Consider the following 17,283-nt stretch of genomic DNA (forward strand, 5'->3'; position numbering starts at 1 on the left):
CAAAAATTAATTGATAAAATAAGCTTACATCCTTTTCCTTGTGTATGATGTGTACTGGCCCCCTTCCTCTTCTCTGCTATGTACGTACACCAGTCATACGTACATGTGCACGCAGATGTGGACTCATGCATACATTTGCGTGCATACACATGTATGAACTGGAACACAAAAGAAGTTTCTTAATCCATCAATTACACAGCTATAGCATGGCATCCAGTTGTAAAATCATTCAGTGACATATTCCAATAAATACAGTTGCTTCTCTGCTCAGTTACAAAGTCCATCAACCAGTGCTTGGCATAGTCCATAACTGGAAAAATAGATTATGTTCATGTAAGGAAAAAGAGAAATGATTGAAATCAAAGAAAGATATGTTCTAGAGGAGCAATGTGAACAGAATTTGAAAGTTTTCATCATGGCAACAACAACATTGAAAACACTTGAAAGTCCAATGATGCTTTTGAAGGGGAGCAGAATATGCTGCTCCAAAATATGCCTCTTTGACGTAAGGATTAATCTGAGCTGATAGCTTTGAGAAACTGTAGACGTAGGAGAAGCTCTGAACAGAGAAGTTACTTCTTTGTAAGGAAAACCTACATTTATAAAGGATATTTATATCAGAAATGGGTCCTTACCAAAAAGACCGCTATTGGGGCACCTGGGTGCCTAAGACGATTAAGCTCAGGTCATGATCTTGTGGTTTGTGAGTTCGAATCCTGCGTCGGGCTCTGTGCTGACAGTTCAGAGCCTGGAGCCTGCTTCGGATACTGTGTATCTCCCTTTCTGTCCCTCCTACACCCGTGCTCTCTCTCTCTTTCTCTTGAAATAAATAAACATTAAAAAAAAAAAAGGAGAACCACTATTACCACAAATACCTTTTCCATGTGAGAGATTTATGTGCATGGCAAGGCAACCTTTGTGCATCAAATCTGTCCTCTTTGCACCTTTCCATGAATTGCCCTCAAACTCAGCATCTTTCTTTTGTCTTAAGCTGAAGATGGTATTTAAGGTGGTGATGGGTCACTTGGGGAGTTACTCAGTTTTCCTGGGTCTTTCCCTCATATATAGGAGGTATACATGTTAGTAAACTTTTGTTTATTTTATTCCTGTTACTTTGTTTTTTATTATGGGGGCGGGAGGTGGTAGGTCTCACCCAGGAAACTGGAAAGGTAGAGAGAAAATTATTTAGCAAATATTTCAATCACCAAAGAACTTATTAGCTTTGTAAGGGAGAGGTAAATTATCCCTCTTACCCCTCTTGAGTTCTTTTGGCTCTTCTAATAATTAAATGGACAAATGACAGATTAACAGGAGAAAAAATTAATTAGTAATTGATATGATATGATATGATCTCATTGATAGGAGACCTAAGAAGGGATGAAAGCAGGCAGCTTTTTATACTTTTTAGACAAATAAATAAATTTTCGAGGAATTAACAAAACAAAGAAATGTAGGTTTGGGTATTCACTAGTGAAGAATCCAAGCAGAGATGGTTTATACAGTCTTCTCAGCTCCGAATTCCCTATCTTAGGTGATAAGGATGTCTCTCTACCTCCTGGTGCAGAGAAGGTGCCTTTCACACTGGGAATTCACTTCAGGGGGACAAAGGAAGGTCAGAATGTTCTTTTTGCACTGGTGTTTGTCAGGTAACTTGAATTCAAAATAATCAATATGCCAAAGTGGCATATTCTTCGGTGACCTGCCCTAAACCCTATCAACTATCATCCAAAGAGTTATGAGGACTGGGATAGAATCTCACTCCAAATCAAGGACAAATAATGGCAGGGGAAGCAACCATCAGTTAATTGGAGGAGGGCAATGATAATCACTAAAATCTCAGTGAAATGTTGTGATCAAATAATTGCAGTGGTAAGAAATCTGGCTAATGTATCCTGTGTCATAATGTAAATTAGTTAATAGACTAATTGCTATAAAATTTGATGGGCTGATAGTAGTTGGAGGAGATTAGAGGACAATTGGTGAATCAAGGATCTAAGAAAAACTTTAAGAGTGCAGTAGAGCTATAAGAGACTTGGAGATAGGTTGTTAAAGAAAGAGGAGGCCCTAGAAAAGAAATGACTAATTTGATCTGCTGTGATGCGTCTCTGTTTCCATGATCCATCATATTAATTACATTTTTGTAACCAAATTATATTCTCTCCTAAAATATAATTAAAGTTCTCATACCCTAGAGCTTCCTTAAAAAATCTAAAGTAAAGGTAAAGCAACAGTGGGTAAATTTAGTTGACACTAAAATAAAAAATTAGATTTCCTACATAAATGGACACTTTGTGATGCAATAGTATCCAGGTGTTAATGATAGCAAAGGTCAGGAATAACAAGTTTTCAGTTTCTGCATTAATTCTGAAGTAATGTTGATAAGGACTCAATATCCTGCAGACAATTAGAACACTGAGATTGAGTTTAAATGAATGGGCTTTAATGATTAGAGTGTCTCCATATCCCTCCCAATGATCATTAAGAAAGAAAAATGTTTTTATGAAGTACATGAGGTTGACTGGTCATGTTTATTATGTGATGGATGACTTAGACTATTTAAATCATCAGGATCTTTGGAAACTAGAAATATGCAAAGAAGAATCTATTAGGTTAACCAAATGATGCAAATAATTTATTATTTATTTTGTAATTAGAAATACAAAATCTAATTCATTCTCTGTAATTTAAAAGCTCAGACATTTTCCATTTGTATGGCATTTATCATATACCTCCATGTAGTTAACATTTGTTATGTTTATGGATTCCCATTGTTATGAGTCCCCATTGCATGTCCCCAGTTCATGGCTTCATTCTCAGCTCTGGATACCTTTCCCTCTACATCCATGATACACTTGGTGGCAATTAGTCTGCTAGGTTCACATAAGTGATCTATTTTTGTAAACCAACTCTGCAAAAAACTTGATTAAGTTTTGTTTCCATAAATTACATGTCCAGGACCATGGACCTTTCAGGACTTTCTACAGGTAGTTAAGTCAACAGTTTTTTTAAAGTAATGCCAAGTTTTCTGGGATATATTCAGGTGTGTGCCTCTATACGTGTGCATTTATGTGACGGTCACATGTCTATTGTATAACAGGCAGGCTAATCAGAGTACCCTTCTGAACCTCTTCTCCAACACTTAGTAACTTAACAGCTGTTACTAGGAGATTTTCTTAAAGCTTCTCTGCTTCAATTTGTTTTAAACATGAGGAGGCATAAGTTTCTAATGAGGATTAAATATGAAAATGTACATAAAGTGCTTATTTTTAATACCTGGTCTGTAGTAAATGTTAAGTAATAGATATTAAGGTGTGTATATAGCATGTCATGTGTATATATACATATATACATGTGTTTTAAATGTGTATTTACATATATTACACATGTATATATGTATATATATATGTATATATACACAAATGTATAATAAACACTGACATGTACATATAAAAAGATCAGAGAGAAATTAACCAATGTGTTAATGTAGCTGTGTTTATCTGATGGGAGTTTATATTTTTCTTTATACTTGGCTGCACATTTCAAATTTCCAGTTTCAAATTTGCAGTTATTACATTTATAATGGAAAAAAAGATAAAGATAAATGTTTGTTCACTTTGAAAAAGGTGATCTTGAATTGAACCATCAGAGAGTGTGGTTATAAAGAATAATTTCTTCATAATGAGAGTTTTTAAATACTGGAATAGACTACTAGGTTTATGGAATTCTGCTTTTTGTTGTTCCTTAACACTTTTCACTTTTTAATCCTAATTGAAGTGGAGAGAGTAGACCTCAGGTTTTCAAAGTCCTGACAGCAAGCCTGGTGGTTCTGTGATGACATACAAGTTAACTCCTATTATAGAAGTTATGTTTTATAATCAATAAATAGGAAACATAACTACTAATGTACCTAGAAAATTGATGTGGGCTTTTTTTTAAAAGGTGTTTTCTTCTGGGATTTGATTGATGATAAGGAGGTAGGTGAGCATTTTTTCCCCTCAGATTTAACTCAGATTGGATATACTTCTGACCATAGATATTCAGATTTGACCAGACATATGCCCTTTAGCAAGGAGCATCCACTGAAGAAAACAACCACAGCCTAAAGACAAATGAAGAAAATTATTACAAATGGATACTTGGGTATTTTAAATATAATTTAAGCCTGACCCCAATCTTATAATTCCCACATTTGATCTGGTATAAGTAATACAGATTATAGTTAAAAAACAAATATAGCCTGGGGTGCCTGGCTGGCTCATTCAGTAGAACATGCCACCCTTAATCTCAGGGCTGTGAGTTTGAGTCCCACATTGGGTATATAGATTACTTAAATAAATAAACTTAAAAAATACAGCCTAATATATAAAGACCAAAGAGATAGTTAGATAAAGTACTTTTTACCAATCTGTTTTTCTGAGCAGGTAAAAAGAATTGAATTCATATGTGTTCTAAAATTCATCGCTGGTTAAAGACCATTAAATGGTTATGAAATTTGTCAACCCTTCTGCTACTGACACTGCTGTTCTTCTATCACCCTTATATTATTTAATAAGAGTATTTGTCATCTTTAGTGCTTATTTGGTAAATCATTTGAGGTTTACTGACCATGGAAGGGCCATATGTAATGCTCATATGTAAGTAAATATGTCTATTTCCTGGGATTCTTATGCATACTTCATTTTCAAATGTATTTAATTTTCATTAGTTTAATAGCATAAATTTTGCATTTTGGTGAATTTGCTCTTTTATTTTAATTTATTATTAAATATTTGACACAAATACATACACAGAATATTAAGCACCTATATAACCAACACTAAAATGAAGAAATAAAACATTGCCAATATTGTTTTTTTAAGTTTATTTATTTATTTTGAGAGAGAGAGTGTGTGAGTGCATGTGAGTGGGGGAGGGGCAGAGAGAGAGAGAGAGAGAGAGAGAGAGAGAGAGAGGGAGAGAGAGAGAGAATCCCAAGCAGGCTCCACACTCACCACGGAGCCCAAAACGGGGCTCCATCTCACAGCCGTGAGATCATGACCTGAGCTGAAATCAAGAGTCAGATACTTAAATAACTGAGCCACCCAGGCACCCCATCAATATTGTTTACGTACCCTCTGTACCTCTCCACAATTATACCCTCTCCCCTGGTCACCTTTTCAGAGAAAAGTATTTTCCTGAATTATGTGTTAAATATTCCCATTATATTTTTATGCTTTTATATATGGAGGTGTCCATAAATAATACACAGTATTTGAATGTTTCTGAACTCTATTTTTCTGGAGTTTGACTTCTATGTCAATATTAAGTTACAGCCATCATCCATATTGACACTAGGAATTTCAATTAATTCATTTACTTATATTTAATACTCCATTATATAATTTAGCACATTCTTAATCTGAAAGACACGGACTTTGCTTTCAAGTTTTCTAGTATCACAAAGAGTGTTGCTAAGAGCATTCTATTACATTTCTCTTTTTGCAAACATGTAATTAGGATACATACCCAAAAGTGGATTCAACATGTCAGAGGAAATTGCATATTCAAATGAACGTGTTACTGGCAAATGGATCTAAGAAATGTTTCTATCAATTTATTCACCACCAACAATATTCCTTATGAACACCTCTTATCAGGCTTTCTAACCATTCACTCATTTACTTCTCTGGTAAATGATTATTCATGTTGTTAGACTTTTTTTTTTGCTATGCGATTGTCTTTTTCTGAAATGATTTTTAGGTCCTTCTTTGTTGTGAATATCAACTGTTTGTTACTTATGTTAACAATAAATACATTCTTTTACCTTTATTGAGTTTTTTTATTTACTCAACATATGGTATAACTTGTTGAATATTCTATGTGTGCTTGAAAACAACATGTGTTCTGATGTGTTGAGTTGTGTTCTATAAACATTAATTATATCCTGTTGGATTATGGTACTGTTTAGTTCTATACCTTTATCTTATATTTTTATCCTCTAAGTCTTTGATGAGTTCCATTCTATCACTACTGTTGATCCCATAGAGGTGTTTAAATCCCCAGCTATAAATGTGGATTTATCTAAAAGCCCATTCAGTTCTCTCAGATTTTATCATGTTTTTGAAGCTCTTCTGTGTGGGTATACATATCAAGATTGTTATATTTTCTTGGTGGATCAATCCTTTTATTATATAATAGTCTCCTTTGTCACTAATCATTTTCTTTGTTCTGAAGACTTTGTCTGATATTAATATACTTAATCCAGTTGTCTTTTGATTAGCATAATAGGTTTTTTTTATTGCTGCAGTAACAAGTTACCACAAATTTAGTGGCTTAAAATAACACAAAATTATTATATTACCATTTATTTGGTCAGCTCTTGGAGACCCTGAGCCAGACTGTCAGTCTGAGGGTCCTATTCACTTCTTTATATCAGGTCTAAGGGCATGAGATCCTTGGTCTGAAGGTGTAGCCATTGGTCACCAAAGGGAGCAAGTAGTCCCAGATCCTATCTGGAGAAAAGGTGAGGACCCTTTCTGAGTTCTGACTCAAAGTGTTCCAGAATGAAGAGGGCCTCACAGAACAGTCAACACCAGGTACCCCATGGTAAGGATGGTAGCTGAGGCCCCAGGGAATTAAGTAGCTTGGTTTAAAGCGTCAAATTTTAGGAACACCTGGGTGCCTCAGTAAGTTGAGCATCTGACTTCAGCTCAGGTCATGATCTCGTGGTTGGTGAGTTTGAGCCCCAGGTCGGGCTCTTTGCTGACAGCTCAGAGCCTGGAGCCTGCTATGGATTCTGTGTCTCCCTTTTTCTCTGCCCCTCCCCTGCTCACACTCTGTCTCTCTCTCTCTCTCTCAAAAATAAATAAACTTTAAAAATATATAAATAAATAGTCAAATTTTGAGCAGTAGAGGGGAGGGGACCTGAGCCTAGTTAGTAGTTGATATGATAATCCTGAATGTGAATTAAGAGGACAACCCACTCCAGAACAGAGGGTGTCCCACTTCCAGCCCCTGCTGCCACCCCAGTACACCTCAGACAGTGATGGAAAACCTCACCCCTAAGGCTCACTTCCCTCATCGGTGTATTAGCTTCCAGAACTACCATAACAAATTACTACAGTTTGGTGGCTAAAATAACCAGCAATTTATTCCATCAGTTATTTGGGCTCGAGATCTGAAATCAAGTTGTTGGCAGTGTTGGTTCCTTTTGCAGGCTCTGAGAGAGAAACTGTTCCATGCTTCTCTTCTCACTGCTGGTGGTTTGTTAGCATTTCTTGGCATTCCTGGCTTGTGAATGCATCTCTCCAATGTCCACCTCTGCCATCACATGGCCTTCTTCCATTTGTGTGTCTTTTCTGTGTCTCTTATGTGTATCCAAATTTCACTCTCCTTTTTCTTATAAAGATACCAATCCATATACTTATGGCCCACCCTATTGCAGTATGACCTCATTACATTTGCAAAGATCCTATTTCCAGATATAGTCACATTTGTAGGTACTAGAGGATAGGGCTTAAACATCTTTTGGGGGCATACAAATAGTTCAATCCACTACATCAGAGTTCTCAGGGGACAGGCTGATCAAGAACACAGAAGACATCCCTGTGGGTTCCTAGAAAAGCAAGTTCAAAGGAACCTTCAGAAGAGGTCCTTATTACAGCCAGGGAAGTATTTCCCTTCTGAAGATGAACACACCCTCTCATCCTCACACCTCCTGTGGGCTGGCATTACCTGTTCACCTGCCTGCACTTCTGCCTGATGCCCTTGACCAGTGTCACCATGCCTTGAAGTCACAGGAATAAGCAATGTGCTTATGAGAAACACAAGACTCAAAGTGAAACCCCCCCCCCTTTCAATTTGGGGGATATTCCCCAGAGCTTCCCTGCTGCTGGTATTCCCCCAGGAACCTCAGAAAGCCACGTGTATTACCACTGCTCTTGCAAGTGTTTCATGTATAAAATGGGATGAAGGTGCCAAGAGCCAAGATGTGGAAAGACTAAGCACCTCTGAGGTCACACTCAATTAAGAGCTCACACTGAAGGCTTCTAACAAGAAAGAAGAGTGTAGTTGATGGTCCACTTCCTGCTGTACAAGTATAAGATGAAAGGCCCTTTACAAAAGCAGACATGCTAAAAATTGTCAACACAAAGTACAAGCACCAGTACCCTGAAGACTTCACGAGGATGTCTAAGAACATGCAGCTGATCTTTCGCATTAATGTGACAGAAGTCGGCCCTAGAAGCCACTCCTGTGCCCTTGACACCAAGTTGGGTATTACCAGCAAAGGGAGAGTGAATGTTGGAGGGGGTTGCATGAGATTGCACTCCTGATCCCATTCCTGGGTGTAATCTTCATGACTGGAAATTGTGCCACTGAGGAAGAGATCTCAGAAATCTTTTTTTTTTTTTTTTAATGTTTTACTTATTTTTGACAGAGAAAGCACATGTGCAAGCAGGGGAGGGTCAGAGAAAAAAGGGACAGAAGATCTGAAGCAGGCTCCATGCTGACAACAGAGAGCCCAACATGGGTCTTGAACTTGAACTCGGGAACTGCAAGATCATGACCTGAGCCAAAGTCGAATGCTTAACTGACTGAACCACCCAGGTGCCTCACTTAGAGTTCTTGAACATAGTAAGGATATATGCTGGGAGGAAGTAGTTAACTTGGAGGGAGCCCATGAAGCTCATCACCAGAGATTTGATGTAGGTAGAGTACCTGGGGCAGGTTCTCCAGGGGGGAAAAGAGAGAATCTCAAGCAGGCTCCATGCCCAGCACAGAGCCTGCCTTGGGGCTCAACTGTGAGATCATGACCTGGGCCAAAATCAAGATCAGACGCTTCACTGAATGAGCCACTCAGGCACCTCACAATGTAAAAATGTTTAAATTATAAGTTATATGTTCCACAGAACCAATTGCCTGAAGCAGATCAGGTGATATTCAGGGATATTATAGCCTTAAACAGATTTTTTTTTAAAGGACACATATTAAATATCAAAATATTTCAAAATGCTAGAGAAAGAATTCTCTAGAATTCTCTAGAATTCAAAATGCTAGAGAAAGAACTTCACGTTCAAAGAAAAGGTAAGAAATAATGGAGATAAATATAAAACCAATGAGTCAGAAGACACAGTACAGGTAACTGAAAAATGCCAATTATTTTTTTTTTTAATGCTTGTTTATTTCTTTTGAGAGAGAGAGACAGACAGTGAGCAGGGGAGGGGGAGAGAGAGAGGGAGACAGAGAATCCCAGACAGAAAGATAGAGTGAGCAGGGGAGGGGGAGAGAGAGAGAGAGAGGGAGACAGCACAGAGCCCAGCGTGGTGCTCAAACTCACAAACTGTGAGACTATGACCTGCGCTGAAATCAATAGTTGGATGCTTAATTGACTGAGCCATCCAGGTGCCCTGAAAAATGCTAGTTCTTAAAAAAGATATTTATGACAGATGATTTTATAAATATTATCAATTTCAAAATAAAGAAAGAGAAAGTGGTATTTGTTAAATAATATTCTGTAAAATATAGGTGCAGAGGTGATTTAAATATTATAAGTGAACACTAGAAATATGCTATAAAAATATATCAGGATAAACAAAGGGCAGACAAGGAAATACTTCTACCTAAAGGAGAATTTCAAGTAATTACTTTTTTTAAAATGGGAGAATGAGAGAATTATAATTCTACAGTCCATAACAGGGAATGGGTAACAGTCATAATTAGCAGAGTCCCAGGATTACCAAAAAGTAAGATACACAGACAGTACACTAATGGAAGTCTAAACCATCACCTGTGGTGTGGTCCTCCCTAAGAACAAACATTTTGATTAAAAAAACAGAAAACAACAACAACAACAAAAACCAACAAAACACTAATCTGATCAAGCTTCTGCTTAAAATTATTGGTGATTGTTATGCTGAGTGTCATATAAACAGGGTACATTGTACTGTTTTGTGCACTATACTGTATGCTTGAGAATTTCTGTGAAAAATGACTTATTGTAAATGTATTTAAAATGTACCTTAAAAATCAAATACTCAAGTGAAAATGCTATCTTTTAGCAAAGTGTAAATTACAAAGGAGTTCATTAGAAACTGAGTATTTTATCAACAAATACAAACTGAAACTAGTCTAAAGATATCCTGAAAACAAAAAGCATAGAAAAATGACAAGAAGTAGGAAAAATGCACAGAGAGATAATATTCAGTGAAAATATGATCACTTGCATATGTAACTTCATATGACCTCAAAAAATCAGCAGCTTTCGAAATCATTCATCACAGTCCTTTCCATGCATAAATTAAGTATTCAGAATACAATTTATGTAAAAAAATAAATCTGACTGGTGAAGAAAAGGAATAGATAGTGTGATGTTTCTGAGACAGCCCACCACCTGCCCTGGTCCCTGCCTGTATTACACTCCAATTATCCCATTTCCCATTAAGGGTAGGACATGACTCAATCCAAGCTCTGCAAGGGTTTCAGTAAGAAACCTTAAAAGAGTTTGCTGGGATATGACATTTTCTAAGAAGCATTAATAAAAGAGAAAGAAGCCATGAGGAGAACTCCATGAATGAAGACAGAAGAATGTGGAAACATGCAAATGTACTAAGGGATGAATGGATAAAAATATATGTGATGGAATATTATTCAGCCATGAGAAAGGAAGATATCTTGTCATTTGTAAAAACATAGATGGAACTGGAGCACATTATCCTAAGTGAGATAAGTGAGAAAGACAAAAACTATATGACACCACTTATATGTAGAATCTAAAAGGGTCAAACCAGTAAAAAACAGAGTAAAATGGTGGTTACCAAAGGATGGGGGAAGGAGAGGTAACACTAATATTGAATAAGGGTATAAAGTTGCAACCGGGAATAAATAAGACATAGAAATCTAATGCACAATATAATGCAGACACCAAAATACCCTTCTTATGCAATGTAACCAGTAACACGAGAACAGCATTTTCCGACATGTAAATATACCAAATTAATACACAGTACACATTTAGTTTCCACAATGTTATGTATTTCAAATTTATTCAATAAAAAATATTTTTAAAAAATTTTTGAGTGATGTCAGAGGAGACAAACAGCAAAGAATAAAGGGAGGTCACACACATGGGCCAGTGCCATATTTGAGCTCTAAATATCCACCATCTGTGGCATTTCCTCAGTTCCTCTCAAAGGCTCTAAGAAAGTAAGGACATCGTCATGAGAGGAATCAGCGGGGAACAAGAGAGGACTGATTCCAGGGCTGACACAAGTCAGCAGGAAGACAACGTGACCATAGGGACGTACAACAATCTCCACTGTGAAACAGCTCTGTGCACAGAGCCCTGCCCCTGCTGTTGGCCACGCCTCCCATGCCCCTCCACGCCCTCCCTATGCCCAGCCCCGCAGGCGTAACCGGATGTCCCACCCCCTGGCTTCCTCCCACAGATCTTTCGGCTGTGCGGGATTCCATTTTAGGCTGGTAGAACCAAGTCAGCCGCCGAAAGAGTCCCTGTTGCACCTCGGCAGCAAGTAAGATTCCAAATGAGGACTGAGGGGACCTCCTGCCACAGAAATGAGGGGACCCATTAGATGAGAGCCCCAGTCCAACCCAGGGAGGCGCCAGACCAGTCTGTCAGGCTGATCCACCATGCACTTCCATTTTGGATCTGTTTAAGGTGAAAGCTTTCTGTGGGGGGGCTAAGAGTCCCCTGACTTACTGCTAGTCCAGAAGAGGCTCCCGAGTGAGTGCTGAGGGGACCACTCACCCCAGACAGCGGCGGGCTCACCGAGCCTCAGCCCTTCTGTCAGCCCTGACAGACTTCGGGCAGGGGTGATGGGAAGTGTGGCTGACTTCTGCCTCCAGAGTCTGAGGGAGGTGAGAGCTTAGTCTGAGGTAGTTGGTGTCACGTCTGCAAAGGCAGGAGTCCCGGCGAGGACCCCGCGTGAGTTCTCATGCTTCCACTGATCCCGGGTAGCCGTTGTGGCACGGCGTCAAGCCTGTGTAGTCAGCTCTTGATGCCGGTGGATGGGGTGGCTCCTCACTTCCTCTCTGGGTGTCTCAGACTTGCGGGGCCTCGATTGGAAGGTGGAGCATCAGGTGCTAGATGGCAGTGGTAATAACACCAAGCAGTATTCAGGTTGCCTAGCGCATGTGAGGATTGTAGGCTCGACCAACGGATGGGGGAGGAGCTCCACGGAGCCCTTCCCCTGTTGTCAGCCCTGAGAGGCGCAGGGAAGGGATGGTGGGCGGAGGCGACTTTTCCTTTCCTCCTCTGGAGCTCAGGAGGTTAAAGGATTTGTTAAGTCAGCAGGAGTTCCAGGCCCTGGCAGAGGTCATTGAGCCAAATTTGAAGGGCAAACTCGCCACATACGAGAGTAGTTGCACAGATCACAGGGAACCCTTGGGAGATTCTGAGCAGTGATAGCCAGAGGAGACACCCAATCACTCCTCCATGGCGTTCACTGGAATGTGAGGGCTTTTATTGTCAATGGGTTAAAGTGAGTTTCCTGAAAGAGGTTTGAGGGGCCTGCCCACCACAGAACATACTGGTCCCAGAGTGTCTAGCCCCTACTGTGAATACTGGTAAGCCTGGCTATGGTGACTAGATGAGACTTTTCATGCCTTCTCACTTGTCTAAGGGAGAACAGGCCTTTGGGGAGCAAGAGTGGCATTAGGAATCAGACACGTTCTGAGGCCCAAGCATTAGCCACAGTAAAGACCTTGAGTGAGGGCTGAGAGAACTACCCGTCCCAGAAGACTGGAACCTATCATAACCCTACTTAGTTCCCGTGACAGCCCTGGGAAGTTCTGGGCAGAACGCTCATGCTGAGACATTCCCTGATTTCCTGGGTAGTGAACTGAGGGTGATGAAAGTTCATCCGGGGAAGTGATATCAGATCCCAGGCCCTACCAGTAGTCGAAGAAAGCACCCTAAGTGAGACTGATGGAGACACCCACGTCAGAACAGACTGATAGCTACAGAACTGTGTCCCTTTGTCACACCTGCAAAATTGGATGTGATGGGCCCCTAATTCCTCCCAGGGCAAGAGTCTTATACACTGTCAAGATTCAAGATATAGATCGTGATTGAGCAAACACTTGACCATCCACTTGAATGCAGAGGGGACCCCATGATATCTGCCCTACGCCTATACTTGTTTCCTAAAAAGCCCCAGACAAAAATGGTCAGAAATCTCTTTTTTTTGAGTTTATTTTATTTATTTTGAGAGAGCACAAGAGGGGCAGAGAGAGAGAGAGAGAGAGAGAATCCCAAGCAGGCTCCTCACTGCCAGCATGGAGCCTGATGTGGGGCTTGAACCCACAAACCATGAGATCATGACCTGAGCCGAAATCGAGAGTCAGATGCTTAACTGACTGAGCCACCCAGGCGCCCCTGTCAGAATCCTTAGCACTACAGGTTATACACTGTGGTCCTAGGGAGGTGGCAGTCTTGGTCTGCAGGGGGTGGGTTCAGATTAGCAGTGGATAGAGTGACCAGACAATGCAGGAATTTGTATAGAAACTCACAGTAAAGAGTGAAAACAATCCAGCCCAGAACATAGGATCACCGAGGAGCCCCCGTACCTTTATCAGATCAGGGTAACTGGGCAAGTATCCCATGCTAAATTGTGTGTTCTCTTCCTTCCTGGACATTTCAGGCGGTTGAGGTCCTTGGCCTATGTGCCCACATTACATGAGGTCCGCAAAGGAAGGATCCCAGGGCTTGCCAACAGTCACAGCAAGCGTCCTGAATGAGGTCCAAAGGGCTTACTCACCTGAGAACGGAGGGACCCCTAGAATGCCTAGCTCCTCCTATTACTCCAGGAAAAACCCAATAAAGGTGGATACATGGCATCCTCCCTAAACTTCTTGGGGTGACTCAGGAAAATAAAGCACTCTTGTATCATGAGTGATTAACATCACTTGGCAGACTGGTCCTGCCTGAGGCCCTACCAGTAGCTAAGGCAAGTACTTTGAGTGCATACTGAGGAACTGCTGACCACAAGAGAATGGGGAAGACAAGCCTAGCCTGGCCCTGTTCAGTGCTGAGAGGCTATGGGCAAGGCTCTATGGTAGTCCTGACCACTAATTACCTCTTCCCCATCTTGAGGCGAAGCCTTTGGTCTCAGGAGGCAGTGCTAGTTCAGGAAATGAAGAGATCCCAGGATTTGCCTGGATTCAAAGCAGGGCAACGGAGTGAAAACTGGGGGGGTGGCGGTGGGGAGGAAGTGGGCATTGACACCAGTACAAATAGCATCCACAGAATCTAGCTCCTGTTGTCAGTCCCAGGGAAACCCCAGGTAGGCTTTCTGGAGGAGGTACCTCCAGGGTTCCTGGTCTTAGGAGATGTGACTTTGGTCTTCGGGGCACCGCCTCATAGTAGCATGGGGAGATGAGCCAGGCCCTGTTGAATGCCAAGGTAATGAACTTGAGTGAGGATTGATGGGAGCACCCTCAGAACAGAAATGGCTCTGTAGAGCCAACCACACCTGCTTGGTGTGATCCCTGAGAATTCTCAGCTTGGGTTTGCTAGCTGCATCCTCCGGAGCATTAAGACTTCCTCCTTCATGCCCTTCTGGGACACAGCAACCAGGAGTCAGGAAACCTGTGAGGCCCTATAGCAGTGTTGTCATGAGAAGTCCATTGGAGACAGCTCTTAATCAGTGCCACCCCAGTTGAGTTTAGCAGCTGAGGCTACTCACATCTGCCTTCTTCCTCTTAGGTGGCGATTCCCCATTGCCCACCTTTTTGTCCACACTCTTGCCTACTGCCATCCACAAGAGATACCATGCCTCTGCCCCAGAAGAGGCCACAATACTCATGTGATCGATGCCTTCCGGCCCGCAGTGTGACCCAGGGCCTGGAGGATGCAGACGACTCCAAGGCTCTGGAGGAGACCTGTCTCTCCTCCCATCCTCTAATGCCTGGCACTTCGAAGGAGGCTCCTGGTGTTGGTATACCCAGCAACCCTGAGAATCCTCAGAGTTTCTGCTCCTCTTCCATTGCCATCGCAACCACCTCAACAAGTGAGCTGAATGAGGGCTCCGATAGCCAAGAAGAGGAGGATAGCACCTCAGGGGCTGGACCAGATGCCAAGAATGTGCCCGTAGATGCTCTAGATAAGATGGTGGCTTTGTTGGTGGATTTCATGCTGTTCAAGTATCTAAAGAAAGAGCTCATGACAAAGGCAGATATGAAGATCGTCATCAAAGGGTATGAAGAGCACTTCGCTGAGGTCTTCCTGAAAGCCTCTGAGCGCATGGAGATGGTCTTCGGCCTTGATGTGAAGGAAGTGGATCCCATCAACCACTGCTATGCCTTCTTCATCAAATTGGGCCTCAGCTATGATGGGGTGCTGCATGGTAAACAGGGCATACCCAAGACGGGTGTCCTGATACTTATCCTGGGTGTGATCTTCATGAAGGGCAACAGTGCCACTGGAAAGGAAGTCTGGGAAGTTCTGAAGTTGACAGGGATATATCCCGGGAGGAAGCACTCCCTCTTTGGGGACCCCAGGAAGCTCATCACCCAAGATTTCGTGAAGGGAAAGTACCTGGAATACCGCCAGGTGGCCAACAGTGATCCCGCACAATTTGAATTCCTCTGGGGCTCAAGAGCCCACGCTGAAACCACCAAGATGAAAGTCCTGGAGTTTCTGGCCAAGGTTCATGGGACTGACCCGAATTCTTTCCCGTCTCAGTATGAGGAGGCTTTGCAAGAAGAAGAGACAACCCGAGCCAGAATGTCAGCCATGGCTATCTCTACTTCTGTGGCCACTGCAAGTTTCTAGTGCCAAGTCCAGTCACTTTGCTTGCCCCTAGTGAAGCCTGAGGCAGGTTCTTCACTTTGTCTTTGAGAAGGTCAGTTACTGTTCATAGAATTTAGGTCTGTGATGAGGTGAAAGCAATAGTTTATATGTCTATGTGTTCCTATATTGTGTAACTTGAAAATTATTTTTTAAACTTATGCATTTGTTTAAATAGTGTTTCTTTTGATATAGATTCAATTAGTCAAAATCTCCAAGTTTATAGGGGCGCCTGGGTGGCGCAGTCGGTTAAGCGTCCGACTTCAGCCAGGTCACGATCTTGCGGTCTGTGAGTTCGAGCCCCGCGTCGGGCTCTGGGCTGATGGCTCAGAGCCTGGAGCCTGTTTCTGATTCTGTGTCTCCCTCTCTCTCTGCCCTTCCCCCGTTCATGCTCTGTCTCTCTCTGTCCCAAAAATAAATAAACGTTGAAAAAAAAAATTAAAAAAAAAAATCTCCAAGTTTATGAAAGTATAGGTCACAAATTTAATGCTATGATGAGGTTTAATATAGTGTGAGTTTTGTTATTTTATTAAACTAACTGTGAAACCATCTTAAATAATTACTTGGAAAAGATAACTTGGAACTGCAGTAGGTATTTACTGCAAATCTGAGAGTGATCAGTTTTAAGGTGGTTGAGTTCAATAAATGGAAAAAAAATTGTCAATCTGTGGCCCCCTTTTGCCTTTTATATTTTTTTTATAAAATTAGATTATATATTCTTTAATATGCTGAACTTGTTTATGGATATAAAAATAAATGTCAATATATTAGACCCCCTGTTTGTTTCTTTTATTCCCCAAACCTTAACTGAACATTTGCTTTTGGAAATCACTATGGTGGTCTTGGAGATTCTAGCATTAACAAGACCTACGACCTGCCCTTTTAATTTTTATCTATAGGATCAGCAATCCTATAATTATGGTGGGATATCTTCTCATATCTAAGGGGCAAGTAAAAGAAGGAGTTAGTATGTGAGTGGAGGTGTTCCATTTGGGACTGTAAAATGTTAGTGCCCTGGAGAAAGTAAATTTGGGGATTGGGGAACCTGGAATTCCTATAGTGAGTGTTAATTTTTAACTTAAATTTGGATGTAGGCAAGCTGAGCCTGCAGGGGGTGGTGATCAGATATTAGAGCTTCAGAGAGTTTGTCACTGAATTGAGACTCACAAATCCTGATTGCAAAACTGTTCTTTTATTTACTTTGGGTAATGGTTAAAAAAGACATAAATCTCCATTGGGGCAGGAATACAAGTTGTTCTGTGATATTGTCCCTGTGCCATTGAACATAATTCACAAATGAAGTTTTTAAACACTTTTTTAAATGTTTATTTATTTATTTGGGGGGGGGGGTGTGGGATGGGGAGTGGCAGAGAGAAAGGGAGAGAATGAAACCCAAGTAAGCTCCATGCTGTCAGTGCAGAGCCTGACACAGAGCCTTTATGATCTCATAAACCTCAAGATCATGACCTGAGCTAAACCAAGAGCTGGACTCTCAAATG

General features: G+C 41.1%; 1 protein-coding gene across 1 annotated transcript; it reads left to right on the plus strand.

Moving 5' to 3' along the window:
* The first annotated feature begins 11,420 nt into the window (after positions 1-11,420).
* On the plus strand, positions 11,421-15,990 carry LOC125157554 (melanoma-associated antigen B16-like). Its single transcript, XM_047844395.1, has 2 exons — positions 11,421-11,507; positions 14,702-15,990. Exon 2 carries the CDS (start codon positions 14,768-14,770, stop codon positions 15,767-15,769), a length of 1,002 nt encoding a protein of 333 aa, XP_047700351.1. The 5' UTR covers positions 11,421-11,507; positions 14,702-14,767; the 3' UTR covers positions 15,770-15,990.
* The last annotated feature ends 1,293 nt before the right edge of the window (positions 15,991-17,283 follow it).

Source organism: Prionailurus viverrinus, chromosome X, assembly GCF_022837055.1.
Source record: "Prionailurus viverrinus isolate Anna chromosome X, UM_Priviv_1.0, whole genome shotgun sequence".
Lineage (NCBI taxonomy): Eukaryota > Metazoa > Chordata > Mammalia > Carnivora > Felidae > Prionailurus > Prionailurus viverrinus.

What these genes read in the sequence shown, in the direction of transcription:
- LOC125157554 (XM_047844395.1), top strand. Translation starts at nt 14,768, where the DNA reads ATGCCTCTGCCCCAGAAGAGGCCACAATACTCATGTGATCGATGCCTT.